Source organism: Leuciscus leuciscus (assembly GCF_965113295.1).
Source record: "Leuciscus leuciscus genome assembly, chromosome: 14".
Classification (NCBI taxonomy): Eukaryota; Metazoa; Chordata; class Actinopteri; order Cypriniformes; family Leuciscidae; genus Leuciscus; species Leuciscus leuciscus.
Genome location: NC_138738.1, coordinates 40,990,979 through 41,005,830, shown reverse-complemented (window position 1 = coordinate 41,005,830; position 14,852 = coordinate 40,990,979). Strand labels below are relative to the sequence as shown.

Below are 14,852 nucleotides of genomic sequence, written 5' to 3'. Positions count from 1 at the left end.
TCGTTAAAAGATCGTGATTTCAATTCAAACACCCACACGTTGATCTAATTCCTAAATGACAGCGATTCGGTAATGTCTACAAAACCTTTGACAAGTACGATCACAGCGAACATTCAAATCTGCGTTGTCACCCAGAGAGAGCAGATGTCATGTTTAGGTATGAAACAGCTTTTCAGTCTTTTCAACCACACAGTATCATTATTTCTGTCTTACAATAAATCAAATTATCACAGAAGTACTGGGATAAAAGTTTATAGTTCGGATATAAACACTGATGTCTATAGTAGTGATCAAAATAGAGCAAATCAACTTTTGAAAGTAAATTGATGCTTCAAATAAAGACTGTATAAATTACATTGTTACACCAGTAGGAGGCGATGTTTAAAAAAAAAAGTATTTGTCATTGAATCATTCATTCAAGAACGCCGATTCATTCAGTAATAACACAAGTGAGATCTTTATGCGCGAGTCATTGAATTATTCACCTAATCTACTAACTCTCTTGTCTGGTTTTTTTGTCAGACAAAATGGTAGATTCGGTGTTATGATTAGTCAGATCGCCTGTCAATCAAACTACTGGAGAAGGGTGAATTAACACTTTGTAAGAACCTCTAGGAAATTACATCTTATTTTGTTTAGTTGTCTATTTAGAATCATGGGCAAATCGTGATATTTATTTCAAAAAAAATTTGTGATTCTCAATTTATCCAGAATCGTGCATCTCACCTGTAATTGGAGGTGATGATGAGTCTGCTCTGATCCGTGCCGATTTCCAGTTCGGGACACATGCTGAACGTGACGCCCTGCACATCCGGGTCCTGCGGGTCGGGGCTCCGGGCGGGTCGAGGCTGTTTCCTCTGGGTGCGTCTGTGGGCGTCCCATGATGCCGTCAGAACCGCCTGCGTATCGTGGATCTCTTTATTCGGACTCTGGAGATTATTGTTGAGGTCTAATGAAGATGCATGTTCAGAGGCGTTCAGAGCAAGCCATGCACTCTCAGCATCTCGATCAGACACCAAACAGGAAGTGAAGTCAAGAGGACAATCACTTCCTGTGAACCTGACAACAGATTCGCCCGGATCCAAACAGCCCTCGTCTCTGGGCTCGTTTTCAGTCAAACAGTTTTCACTGACGTCACTCATGCTGGTCTTTATAAGCTCGACATGCATGTTTTCCGTCAAACAGTTTTCACTGACGTCACTCATGCTGGTCTTTATAAGCTCAGCGAGATCATCGCTTTCTTTAGTTTCCTCCACATCCATCGCAGGCTCTGAGCTGTAGACTGAGAAACATGCATTGGACGGGACGCTGCCGGAAGAAACAGCGGGACGCTCGGGAGGTTTGGACATTATAACGGTGTCTGACGGCTCGAGATCAACCGGACCTTCGGACTGCAGGAGCCGCTCGCACTGCTGGTTGATCAGACGCATCACTTCCCATGCGCTGCTGCGGTCCGACTCTCGCATTATAGAGAAAGAGCCCATGAACTCCGAGTCCCCTACTGAAAAAAAAAGGGTAACACTTTACAATAAGGTCCATTAGTTAAGTAAGGGATAATGTACATCCAGCCGGTTGTTATCTCAGAATAAACCCGACGGGTGATCAAGGTCAGGGGCCTCATTTATAAAACTTTGCGTAGGATTTGCGTCAGAAGTGGCGTACGGATGAAACATAGGACGTGCGTAGGCACAGAAATATTCGGATTTATAAAACCGTGCGCACGCACATCCTACGCAGTTTTCCCTTAATAAATCACAATCAATTCTAAATGTAGCGCAGCTTTTGCGGCTTCATGTCACGCCCATAAATAGTCTGTGAAACGCCCACAAGTTAATATTCATTGATTGCGAAATCATGGCAAACACAGAGAGGAAAACCAAGAAACGTAACTTCACTCAATGTGAAGTAGAAATGATCGTTGGCGAGGTGGAAAAGAGGAGTAAAATGCCAGTGTGGGCATTACTAATGCCAAAAAGACACTTAAGTGGCAAAAGGTTGCAGACGCCGTTAATGCTGCAGCCTCACAACCTCGACCGTGGCCGAAATAAAAAAGAAATGGTCGGACATTAAAGTCGATGCAAAAAAGCGTCTAGCGCTCCATCTCCAGAGTGTGTGTCTGCCACGGGTGGGGGAAAGGGGACACCGGAGCTGACCACTCTTGATGAGAGACTGGCGGCAATTATTGGGAAATCCCTATTAAGTGGAGTGGTGACTGAGGCGGAGGGGGACACTGACGCACCAGATGCACCGGATGACATAACATGCCAATATTATTGCAGAACATATTTCACTTTTCTTTTTGCAAATATGTGTTAATTTGCATTTCTGTTGTAATCTTCGTTTGATTTTGTTTGTTTTACACTGCAGATCGATCAAACGGGTGTTCGTGTAGGCTGTTAATTGTAAGACTTGCTTTGTGAAGTCTTCATGTTATTTATGAGAGGCAGTATTGCCATTTCTTTTACACAACGGTCTACAGTTTCACACACTTTCACGTGTTTCTTCCATCTGCCGACAGTGTCGCCATTTCTCATTTCACCCGTTTGTGTGCGTACGCCTGGGTCAGAGTTTGCGTGAAGGACCACACATTTTCCCGTCAAGTTTGCTTTTTATAAATACCAATTATTGCGTAGAGAGCGGCGTATGCCTTCTTTTGTGCATAAGCAACGTTTATAAATGAGGCCCCAGGTCTCCATCAGCCTGAAGGGGTTTATTCTGAGATAACAACCGGCTGGATGTACGTTATAATGATGGTTATAACAATTTAAACACTTTGTTTTAAGATTAAAGACTGTTTGTGGAACCGATGTTTATTCACAGAGCTGAGTGACTGTAACCAGCTAACGTTCTCAGAAAGTTCTTTCAATGTTACAGTACCAGTCAAAAGTTTGGAAACATTACTATTTTTAATGTTTTTGAAAGAAGTCTCTTATGCTCATCAAGCCTGCAGTTAAAAAAAACAAAAAACTTTTTTTCTTTTTAACTTTTTATTCATCAAATAATCCTGAAAAAAGTATCTCAGGTTATAAAAAAAAAAAAATTAAACCAGCACAATTGTTTCCAACATTGATCATAAATCATCATATTAGAATGATTTCTGAAGGACCATAAGACACCAAAGACTGGAGTACTTGCTGATGAAAATTCAGCTTTGCATTACAAAAATAAATTACATTTTAAAGTATATTAAAAAAGAGAACCATTATTTTAAATTGTAATAATATTTCATAATATTACTGTTTTTTTTGTTTTGTTTTTTTTTAACTGCAGGCTTGATGAGCATAAGAGACTTCTTTCAAAAACATTAAAAATAGTAATGTTTCCAAACTTTTGACTGGTACTGTATATAAGCAGACATTCTTCCAGTAATGTTAATAGAACATTTGTTCAGTTATCTGGTCTTTAATAAAGTTCTCAGAACGTTAGCACAACAACATTTATATACTGTTCATGGAACCTTTTCTTTCTGACGTAGTCGTTCGTCCCAACCCACACCAAAAGTAGTACGTTTACATGACAACAATGCATTAAAAAAAAACACAAATTTGTGTTTTTGTAGTTTACACAGAGACAATAACTGTATCGTTTAAAAAAAAACTTGCACTTTGAAACCCATTTTCAAAAGTTTGCATTTTCAGGCCCCAAAACATTGTTGTCGTGTAAATATTGTTTTTTTATACCAGAGTCTTTCGGGCCGGAGCTGCCGTCTGGATTCTCTCCCGAACTCGAGATCCCGTCATCCACAGGCGGATCGAGATTCGTGGCCTCCCGGAGCAGGAGGAGGATCGTGGACTGCGTGACCTGAGCATCTTCTGCAGGGTCACGAGGAGAACGTGCATGAGAGCTCATGTTCCCTCGTCGGCTTGCTGGAAAAGAGAAGGACATGAACTGAGATACAAGCCTTTCTGAAGCTTTTCAAATATGGAATAATAGTATTAAAGTATTAGTTCACCCAAAAATGAAAATATTACTCACCTTCAAGTTGTTCCAAACCTGTATGAATTTCTGTCTTGTGCTGAACACAAAAGAAGATATTTGGAAGATGGACCCCATTGACTTCCATATAATTTGTCGTCTTCCATACTATGGAAGTCAATGGGGTCCATCTTCCAAATATCTTCTTTTGTGTTCAGCACAAGACAGAAATTCATACAGGTTTGGTACAACTTGACGGTGAGTAAATGAAGACAGAATTTTCATTTCTGATTGAAATATCCCTTTAAACACAAATCACAAGATGTCTCTTATGCTCACCAAAGCTGCATTTATTTAAATAAAATACAGTAAAAACAGTAATGTAGTTATATGTTTTCTATGTAAATAGTGTAATTTATTCCTGTGATCAAAGCTGAATTTTCAGCATCATTGCTCCAGTCTTCAGTGTCACATGATCCTTCAGAAATCATTCTTATATGATGATTTGATGCTCAAGAATTTTTCTGGTTCAGTTCATTTTGCGGAAACTGATTTTTCCAGGATTCTTTGATGAATAGAAAGTTCAAAAGGACAGCATTTGGCAAATATAAATATTTTGTAACATTATGTGTTATGTCTTAGTCACCTTTTCAGTTTAATGCGTCATTGTTGAATAAAAGTATGTTTTTTTTTGTTTTAAGATTAAAGACTTTTTGTTTGGGACTTTTCCCCAGTCTTCTCAACAGCCAAAAAAAAAAAAAAAAAAAGTGTCCCAATCAACCACTATATTCCAGTGCTTTTCCCCCAGAGTGATGTATTTTGAGAGAGTTATACATCCGTTCACTACAGTAAAGATTGTGGAGTAAACTGAAGACGCATCTCGCCATCGTAAAAACACAGAAAAGACTGTCATACAGGATTATCCATAAGGTGCTTTATATAATAGATATGCTTCAAAATATATTTTATAGACCCACTGTAATGGCACTCTTGAATAACGGGGTTTAATCAATCTTATTTACATCTGAACTGATGCACAACTGCCAAAAATACAATATATGGAAACTGAAGATAAATTCCCTCGTAGTTTAGTTCTGCACTCGAATATTTCAGACACAGAGTAAAATTGGTCAAAAACGTCAAAACTTACAATGTAACAGATCAGCGAGTTTTCTCTCAGGAGTCGCAACAAAGTAACAGTAAAACTCCCGCGCACGGCGCGCGCTCACGTTCCTCAGCAGCTTTGAGCTGATTCAGCAACGCAAGATGTTCAGGTGGGTGGGTGGGTGGGTGGGTGTGGGTGTGTGTGTGTGTGTGTGTTTATGAACAGATGTAAATAAACTCACCACATGAGAACAAGCCGCTGTGACTCTGTAGCAGAACTGTGAGGAACGAAATCATTTCACATGTAATTCCGACTGTCACGTGACGTGATGATGAGCAGGTGTTCCGGATCTCACCTGTCCTTATTTGCAAACATGAACTAAAAATGAACACTTTCACAGCATTTATTAATCTTAGTCAATGTTAATTTCAACATTTACAAATTCAAAGTTGTATGTATGAACAAACAAAAGTTTTACTAACATTAACAAATTGTTAATATAAAGTATAATATATGCAATATAATAAATTAGACCTTATTTTAAAGTGTTTTGACTACTTTTTATGTAACATTTATTTGAAAGTGAGTTTCCACTAAAGAACACTGTGTGAAGTGGATCTTGGATTCATTGTGAAGAAGTTGTTTGTTCATCTCAGACTCCAAACACACGTAATATGACACATTACTGTTTATTTCATACATCAAAAAAATCAAACATGATTTTTATTATTGTACAAAGTTTCAACAGATTTGTGGTTTCTTAAGTCTGATAAATAATTTCATTTGTGCGCAGAATGACTTGAGCGGAGGCGGGAGAAACGTGTGTGGCGTTTGACAGGTCTGTGTGTTCAGGGTTTATTAATAATGAAATGAACTTCAGAACAGCGTTTACTGAAAAGCTGATTCATGAACTGATCATCAAACACCAGAGCAAACGAGGAGAACTCTCTCTCTACAGTTGCACACAGAAAGAGTCGGAACATGTTAATATTTATGAAAACCAGAATTCATTTGTAATGTGGAATGCTTCTGTATTCTTTGGTGAACCTCATGAAACATGTCATACTTCACCCTGGAAAAAAAAAGAAGTTATATTTTGCATGAATAAAATAAAGCCTGTTTTTAAAATGTATTTATACATCATTGCACTGCCTTTTAACTTTTACTTACACTACCACCAAAAGTTTCGGCAAAATTTTTGTTGTAAGAAGTCTCTTCTTTTCAACAAGGCTGCATGTATTTAATCAAAAATACAGTAAGAAATGTGAAATATTATTACAATGTAAAACACCTGTTTTCTATGTGAATATATGTTGAAATGTCATTTATTCCTGCGATCAAAGCTGATTTTCAGCATCATTACTCCTGTCTTCAGTGTCACATGATCCTTCAGAAATCATTCTAATATGATGATATAATAACAGCTGTGCTACTTAATTTCGTGTAAACCATTTTAACCATGTAAACAGCTTTTTCAAGATTAGTTGTTAAATACAGCCCAAATCTTTGAAAGATAGTTTACACTACCGTCCAAAAGTTTGGGGTAAGATTGTTTTTTAACAAATTAATATTTTATTAATCAAGGATGCATTATTTTGATCATAATTGACAGTAAAGACATTTATAATGTTACAAAAGATTTCTATTTCAAATAAATGCTGTTCAAAGAATCCTGAAAAATAAAATATATCACAGTTTCCATAAATATGAAGCAGCACAACTGTTTTCAACACTGATAATAATCATAAATATTTCTTGAGCAGCAAATCATCATATAAGAATGATTTCTGAAGGATCATGTGACACTGAAGACTGGAGTAATGATGCTGAAAATATAGCTTTGATCACAGGAATAAATTACACTTTATGTTCACATCGGCTGTTTTACATTGTAGTAATATTTCACAATATTTACTGTATTTTTTATCAAATAAATGCAGCCCTGGTGAGCAGAAGAGACTCTTTCACAAACATAAAAAATCTTCCAAGACCCCAAACTTGTGAACGGTAGTGCATATCAATAAAATTTGGAAAAACAAATAATTTTCCTGCAGTACAGTAAGCCATCAAGAAAAATGTCAGAGTCATGGGAAACATATGAGCGTAATTATCATAAAAACGGTCACAATGCCAAAAAACGTAATGGTCTTAAAATAGGCTAATTTTATTCATACAAAGGAAAAGAAACAGAGAGAAACAGGTCTTGGATTTTGATGTGTTCAGTGCATTTAAGCCAAAAATATACCATCTATAAATGTTCTGTAAATCAGACTGGTGGTTATATGAAGGATAATGAACGATCACACCGGAGTCAGTGTGGAAATGCCTGTGGACCAAACTCAGCAGGAGCTCAAGAGTTCTCGAGAGATTCCCCAACGGGCCGTCACGCAGCGAACAAGCCTTTAACGACTATAACCTGCTCACGTTTAGTGTCATATCCCACAGTGCTTTGCGATCTGTACCCCTGACCTCGCTTGACCTGTCCTTCGTGACCCCGGCGCTCAGTGAGGTTTGGGCACGTGACCGTCCACGTAGAAGTTCCTGGTGACCTTGGGCAGTGTGAGCTCGATGCCGTCCAGCTCCGGCGTGAGGATGATCTGGCAGCCGAGACGAGAGTTCTCCTGCAGCAGCGGAGCCATGTCCAACATATCATCCTCCCTGCAGGGACACACACACACACACACGTTACATGAATTCACATGTTTTAATAAATCCAACAGACAGGAATCTCTGAACTGCAGCCCAAACAAACATGACGGCGCCCATCTCCCGTTACAGATCGAGATCATTTAGGTTTTTAAACGACATAAACTCACTTACACGTATTTGAGAATTGGAATAGAAGATAGATGATGGTAAGCAAGTTTGTTAATATTTAAAAATAAAAGCGCTACATCTGTCATACAGCGCTATTCTGGCTGTGGTGAATCACATGACGCGTCACCATGGAAACATGGGGGGAGGGGGGTCTGCGATGCCGGCTCAACATCGTGATGTCTGTTAGCCATCGCGATGGACGATGGTATCGTCTATCTGCCCTACCCTAGAACAGACGGCTCCGTGTGTCATAAACCGATCGGTCTGCGCAGCGCCGCTTCAAGTCGAACACACCTTTCACTTGTTTTATCACTGGATGAATCAGCGTTTTTAAATTAATCTCTTGAATGAATCATTCAATGACTCACTCATAAAGGCTTTTTTAACAGTCACTTGTCGCCACCTACTGGTGTAACAATGTAATTATACAATATTTATAAGTTGCTTTCAAAAAGTGATTTACTACATTTTGATTGCTACATTAGACATCAGTGTCTTTATCTAAACTATAAACTTATAATCCCAGTATTTCTGAGATAATTTGAATTACTGTAACAGACTTAGCCAAATCATTGTCATGTAGGAATAAGAGTGCATGGGTGTTTGAATAGAGATTGCGATCTTTCAATAGGGCTGAAACGATTAGTCGACAATAAAAAATTGTCGACAAAATATCTTGTTGTCGAGTAGTCGTTTGATCTCACGTGACCTAATGTAAGGGCCTGCAATATCGCGATGTGACCGCTACGGCGCTGTAGCGCTAGAGTGTAATGCAGCCGTTACAAATGCTATTGCGGTAGAAGAAAACACAGCGCGAATTATGACGGAGTGCAAACGAATCCGAACTAGCTAGGTGTGTGAAAGTTTCACAAAACTTCAAACCAAGAATGCTGTCGTGTGCAATACATGCAAGGCGGAACTTGCTCTTCACGGGGGCGCAACATGCATGTTAAAGCACTTAAAGAGGAAACAAGAGGAGCCGGTGAGAGGTGAATGAGCTAAATAACTAGCAGTAAATCTCTTTATTAGAGAATGCAATACTACTAATAATAGCAATAATATTAACAAATAATAATATAATACAGTAATGTGATGATTTATTTTTGCATAGAATAAAGCTTGATCGAGTGTAGGACTCAGGGCTGTTTTTATTATTGTAACACTATTAGGTATTACAGTTTTATCACTTGCCTGTATTTTGTTCCATATTCATGAAGACTTACAAAAGGAAATGTTATGAAGAATATCATGTCAGTTACTTTTTCATACTGTAAATTAAAAGGCGAATGAGAATGTCTCTGTCAGCTCAGCTCAATTGTCATGTCAATTTTTTATTTTTTTATTCTTATAATAATTGTTTGCAGATTAAGTATGTCTGTAATGCAGCTGATTAATTTTTGTTTATTTTTTTTCTATTGAAAGAGAACAGAATTTTTAAACAATGCTTAGAGAGCATTTGTGTGTGATTTGAGTTGGACAGAAATCTGAGAACTTAAAGAGAATGACCTGTTTAGTTGGCTCAAAGTTCATTAAAAAAACATTTCAAAAGCTAAAGTGATTATCTTTTTTTATATTATAGTTAGAATATGTATAACTCAGTGTTTTAACTAATTGAAAAAGCTGAATAATCGTTCCAAACTTACTGATTAGTCGGCGAAATAATTGATGATTAGTCGATTAATCGTTCTAATAATCGTTAGATTAATCGATTATCAAAATAATCGTTTGTTGCAGCCCTATCTTTCAACGATTAATCGTGCAGCTCTACCATAATGTTGTATTCTACTTGCCTTTCTTCAGGATCTGGAAGTTTATCGCAGTAGTCGCTGTTCACGTACACGTGACACGTCGAGCAGGCCAGAGACGCTTCACAGGCCCCTGAGAACAGAGACACACATCTTCATTATCTTTCAAATTCTAAAAAAGGAAAATAGAGCAATAAAAACAAAATGGTACAAAAAAAGTACAGCACATGCAACAACTGTGGTAACTGGGATACTATGACAAAGATATCACTTTTTTTCCCCATGAATAAATGATTGACCCTTTAGAATGAAAGCTGTATCATATACTTGGATAATTATATGAGCAATACCTTGCTCATAGCCATGCGAAACGCCTCTATATCTCTATCAGACGGGCTGCAGAGTTAATTTTGCGTGGATAAAATCAAACACTAATTTCACATATATTGTCTTTCAATAATTCAAGTTCCTTTTCATAATTATGGCTGTTTTGAAGGGGTTTCAAGCACTTTAAGCACCTTGCACGAACCCTGCAAGTTGACAAAAAGACTGAATCCAGTATTTAGTGCTAGTATAGGAAATGTATAAGCAATTTAAAAGGCCGGTCAAGGATTTACAGCTCAACACAACAGTAATTAAAGGCTTTTTAGATGACATGCAGTCAAAACTCTATCACAAAGGCTTTTATGTCCCTTCAATATCGAAATCAAACCTATGCCCTTGCATATTATGAATATGAACCTCAAAGACAGAGTGAAGATATTTGAACTCACCTTCAAGATCAACGCCATGCTTGTGCGCCAGGTAAAGAACATTATCGCCAACTTTCCCCTTGACTGGAATCCTCTGTCCAGAACGGTCGATATACACAACATTAACACTAAAGTAAAGGATTAAATACATCAGTCAGTCCAGCAGGGCAGTTTAAGTGTATCGACACAGCAGGGTCTGTAAACTCACACATGCTCGTGTCTGTCCTCCTCAGGTGAGCTGCTGTCTTCACTCTGACACACACCTGACGCACACAAACACACAGTTACGCAAACTTCTAATACGCCATCAGCGGCTGATGTGTGTATGTGTGAAGGACGCACCGATGCTGGTCTGCAGGCGCCTGTTGGGAGATGAAAACCCGTCGACAGCTCGTCCAACAGCGACTCCCGTACAAACCTTTAACCGGTGAAGAGGGCAGATGCTGCAGACCGGAGAAACTCGGACGAACCGCTGAGTGAAACTCACGCCCGCCCGGACCGCTGCGGACGCCGCCATGACACTGTTGTGATCACGTGACCTGTGCTCGCCAATAGCAGACGAGACGTGATGAAGTCACGGTGTTATGTGGATGTTAGGATGGAATTATGTTAAACATATGAAATAATTATTGTTTTCTAGTAAATGGACAATGAAATAATTAAGAACTGCTTAGAAAAAGTATACACTTGTAACCACATTGTATCAAGATTTATCCGTTTGCATAAAGGAGCTAGAAACAATAGATCATCATTTTCTTTTTCTTTTGGGTTTTCTGAAGAGTAAATTTAGTATTTAAATTTTCTCTACTTCTCTTGCTGTTTATATTGATTGCAGAATTACATATTTTGATATAATTATTCATATATATAAATATAATTTATATATATTTTGTTTAAGGTTTGGGCTCTTCCTAACAAGTATTGGTAAATAAGGTCAAAGAGATTTCTTTTAAGCTCATTCATCGGTTAAAACTTTCATTGTGTCAAAATGTAAAGTATAGATGTGATTTGTACTTTCTGTGATTCACAACCAGAGACTCTTTTGCATCTTTTCTGGCATTGTGATCATACAAGAAAACTTTGGCAAGACATTTGCCAGTTCATTGTAAAATATATATATATATATATATAAGTAAAAAAAAAAAATATATATATATATATATATATATATATAGACTGTGAGCTTTATTTCAAGTGTGTTTTGTTTGGGTTTTTGATTTTTGAGAAGCATGAAAATGTTTATTTTCTTCCCAACTTAATTATTTTGATTGCAAAATACTTTATCCACAAATGTAAAACTATGAAAGTGACCCCCAACATTTCTCACTTTTAAGAAGACGTTAAGGTCTATATTAAATCCTTGTCTACCTCCTGTTACAAAAAGGCTACTAAAACTTTGAATGTATGCTCACTTTTTGATGTTTTTGTATAATCTTTATTTAATATTATGTGGGGAAGACTGTTATATTTATGTGATCTGTTTAATCAATATTTCCACATTTATTTATTTCATTATTTTAAATTTTAAATTTATCTTTTTTTTTTCTCAATTCAAATGTGATGTCATATTTGGCTGTCCATGAACCCCTGGTTCTTTTGTATTCTGTAAGTAAATGTAATAAAAAATAAAAAAAGGAATTAAGAAATACACAAATTAACATACCAAAGAATTATTGTTTTCAAATAAATGGACAATGAAATCATTAAGAACTGCTTAGAACAATTATACACTTGTGACCACATTTTATAAAGATTTATCAGAAAACAGAAACAATAGATCATCATTTTATTTTTATTTTGGGTTTTCTAAAGAATTATTTAGTATTTTATTTACCCCTACTTATCTTGCTGTTTATATTAGTTGCAGAATTGCATATCTGATCATTTATTTTTGTTATTTATTATTGCATATACATAGAATAACATTGGGCAAATCTTTCAATATTTTTTGAAAGAGTTTGTAAATTAAGAAGTAAATGGAATTGGGTTTCTTTGGTTTAGTGAGTTTCTGCATCTCCTCTTTGTACTAATCTTTTAAATGTTTTCCTGTAGCTCAGTGGTAAGAGCATTGTGTTAACAACGCAAGGTTGTGGGTTCGATCCCACGGGATTGCACATACCTATGTATAAATGTATAGGATAATGCAATGTAAGTCGCTTTGGATAAAAGCGTCTGCCAAATGCATAAATGTAAATGTTGAGTTTTATGACAAATTGTTTATGATGTTCTCAATTTAGGCCTATAAATCACTTTAGATAAAATACAAAGATAGTGTCTGCTAAATTAATAAATCTAAATGTAATAAAAAATATAAAATTGACATTAAATACATTTGAACATATTTGCAAATGTAATGCATTTTTGTTTAATTCATTGATGTGTTTATTTAGCCTGGATGCCAGCCGAACTTAGCCCCACCCACAACATTTGAGGTCGGGAAGTTCGGTCTGGACATGATCCGTTGTGGAGCAACTATGCTCGAACCAGAGCTGTTTGGACCAATCAAATTGTCAGGGCGGGCTTTATACGATGATGGATAGATGATCAACAGTAACGTATACATCCACGTCACCAAAGAGCGCTTGGGTTGCGATAAGATTTGTTTGCTGTATTGTCGAGTTCTAATCCTAAAAGGAGAACTTGTTCGTATATGCATTCACCTTTACTATTCCTCTCAAAAATGATGATCGTTTTGGTAAGTACTCTGTGTTTCCTTAAATTCTTTTTACAACAAGATTGTTTACACTCATCTTCTTCTTCTACTTCTTCCAGCGTGCGTGCAGTTGAGTTCTGTTGACAACTATGCATCGCTCAACATACGTCCCTTACTCCGTTGCTCTGATTGGTTGTAGGTCTATCCAATTGAGTGCAGAGCATAGACAGTATATAAACTGGACACAGCGACCCCATAGGTTTCAACGGAGAAAAGTGAAGTAAATTAGAAGCACTCTCTTCCTGATGGCTGAGCGTACTGCGCAGACTCAAACTGAGCTTGACGACGTAGATGTGACGTGAGCAACCCGTCTGTCTTCTAGTAGCTGTGCCAAGAGAAATCTGAATCATCCCCTTCCGAAACTTGCAGAGACGGAGAGTGTGAGTAGGAGCTGTCCATGAGCTAGGAGCAGGAGCAACTTTTGCTAAGTATTCTGATTAATTACTTTGTCATTCTGCCTCCATGTCCCCCTGATTGCCTGCGGGCTTCTCCTCCTGTCCATACGGTAATCTCTCTACTGTGCGACAGAGAGTCGCGTGGTTATGACGCAATCGTTAGCCTATTTTTACAAAAACTGCTTCCACGGGGCCATAACGTAAGATACAAGGTAATGGAGCCTTTTATACACTTTCGCGTTTCTTTCGAAATAAATAATGGACAAATGGAGTCTTTAAACGCCTCAGATGTAAAGTTATTCGCTGTCAAAGTGACGCCAAAATGAATGGGAGTCAATGGAATGCTAACAGCAGGTGGGGGTCCGCTAATCAATGGCGGCGCCCAGTGAAGCTTCAATGTTTTCCGAAACCCTGCCCCCCTGGTGCAGAGGCATTTTCTTTCCTGGTTCGGTTGAAACACGCCCCTTAATCTCAGCCCAATGGAGCAGTATCAGACCCATATTCTGACTAGAATCTGAGTATGACGACGTCAGGCTAGTATTTATTTAATTTTTACTATGAAATACAAACATTTTCTCGGTTTTCTTTCTTCATAATACTTAAAGCTGTCCGTAGTTTTTCTTTTTCCTCTTTGTCACCATCTCTATTCGAAATCTGCAATTGCAGATATTCACGGAATTTTCAGCTTTACGTGGGTTGTGCCTGTTGTGGTTAATTATTTCTTTTCAGGGAAATGACTTCAGAGATTTTCGATACCAGAAATATTAGACTTTATTAACAAACAAAGCCGAGAGACCCTCTGCAGAAAGACCCCTGCAGAAAGATTGTCCAGCAAACGTATATACCTACATCCTTCTCCCAAATATGGTAATACATTCTATAGGTATTTTGAGAAATAGTTTGTACCATGTGACATTACTGAAATAGAATTCTCTGCTGTAACCACACAGCTCTCAGGTTCCAAAGTCACCCAAAGACATACACAGACGGAAAGGAAATAATAGTGTACAAAAAACAGTTAAATTACTTATTTTCTAAACAACAAAATCTTCAACATGCCTCGGCTCGGCACAGCGCGGATGAATCCAATGTTTTGAGGAGAATGTACGGTTGTCAGACGCCGCCGGTGTGGATACTGGCATTCGCAATCACAGATTATACTTTTTGGAAGTATGACCAACATAGGAATTTTCACCGGAAAATGTCCTCTGAACAAGTAACATCCACTTTTGTTCTGACCAACTAAGGGGAAAAAAGCAGTAAAACATGCCGATTAAATCTATAAGGATCGCTTATTTCTTATTTGTCCAGCAGAAAAATAAGCCGTCTCTGTGTCCGTTTTAAACCCCTTCAAAACATGTAGTTCACGCCACCTTTCAAAAGCCCTTTCCGATATTATCCTTGTTTTAG

The 14,852-nt window shown here is 37.6% G+C and overlaps 2 protein-coding genes across 3 annotated transcripts in view; both read right to left on the bottom strand.

The window, feature by feature from the left end:
• Positions 1 to 5,549, bottom strand: part of zglp1 (zinc finger GATA like protein 1) — a 13,846-nt gene extending 8,297 nt beyond the window's left edge. The window contains exons 1-3 of one of the 2 annotated variants that reach the window (XM_082136199.1): positions 5,262 to 5,549; positions 3,681 to 3,866; positions 727 to 1,501 (exon numbers count right to left, since the gene is read on the bottom strand). In XM_082136199.1, coding sequence (XP_081992325.1) covers positions 727 to 1,501; positions 3,681 to 3,866; positions 5,262 to 5,316 — 1,016 coding nt within the window. In that variant the 5' untranslated portion in view covers positions 5,317 to 5,549. The remainder of the gene's footprint in view (positions 1 to 726; positions 1,502 to 3,680; positions 3,867 to 5,261) is intronic. The other variant, XM_082136200.1, reaches the window with a different exon arrangement.
• Positions 5,550 to 5,690: 141 nt separating this feature from the next.
• Positions 5,691 to 10,863, bottom strand: fdx2 (ferredoxin 2). Its single transcript, XM_082136254.1, has 5 exons — positions 10,677 to 10,863; positions 10,543 to 10,597; positions 10,356 to 10,462; positions 9,624 to 9,715; positions 5,691 to 7,674 (listed from the first exon to the last, which is right to left on the bottom strand). The coding sequence occupies exons 1-5, from the start codon at positions 10,849 to 10,851 to the stop codon at positions 7,522 to 7,524; spliced, it is 582 nt and encodes a 193-aa protein (XP_081992380.1). The 5' UTR covers positions 10,852 to 10,863; the 3' UTR covers positions 5,691 to 7,521.
• Positions 10,864 to 14,852: the final 3,989 nt, after the last annotated feature.

Bases quoted from the DNA above. Each gene is read 5' to 3' on its own strand.
- fdx2 (XM_082136254.1), bottom strand. From the start codon at position 10,851: ATGGCGGCGTCCGCAGCGGTCCGGGCGGGCGTGAGTTTCACTCAGCGG. The intron at 10,598-10,676 runs GTGCGTCCTTCA...TGTGTGCGTCAG, and splicing joins GCGCCTGCAGACCAGCATCG to GTGTGTGTCAGAGTGAAGAC. The intron at 9,716-10,355 runs GTGAGTTCAAAT...CTCTGTTCTCAG, and splicing joins GCATGGCGTTGATCTTGAAG to GGGCCTGTGAAGCGTCTCTG.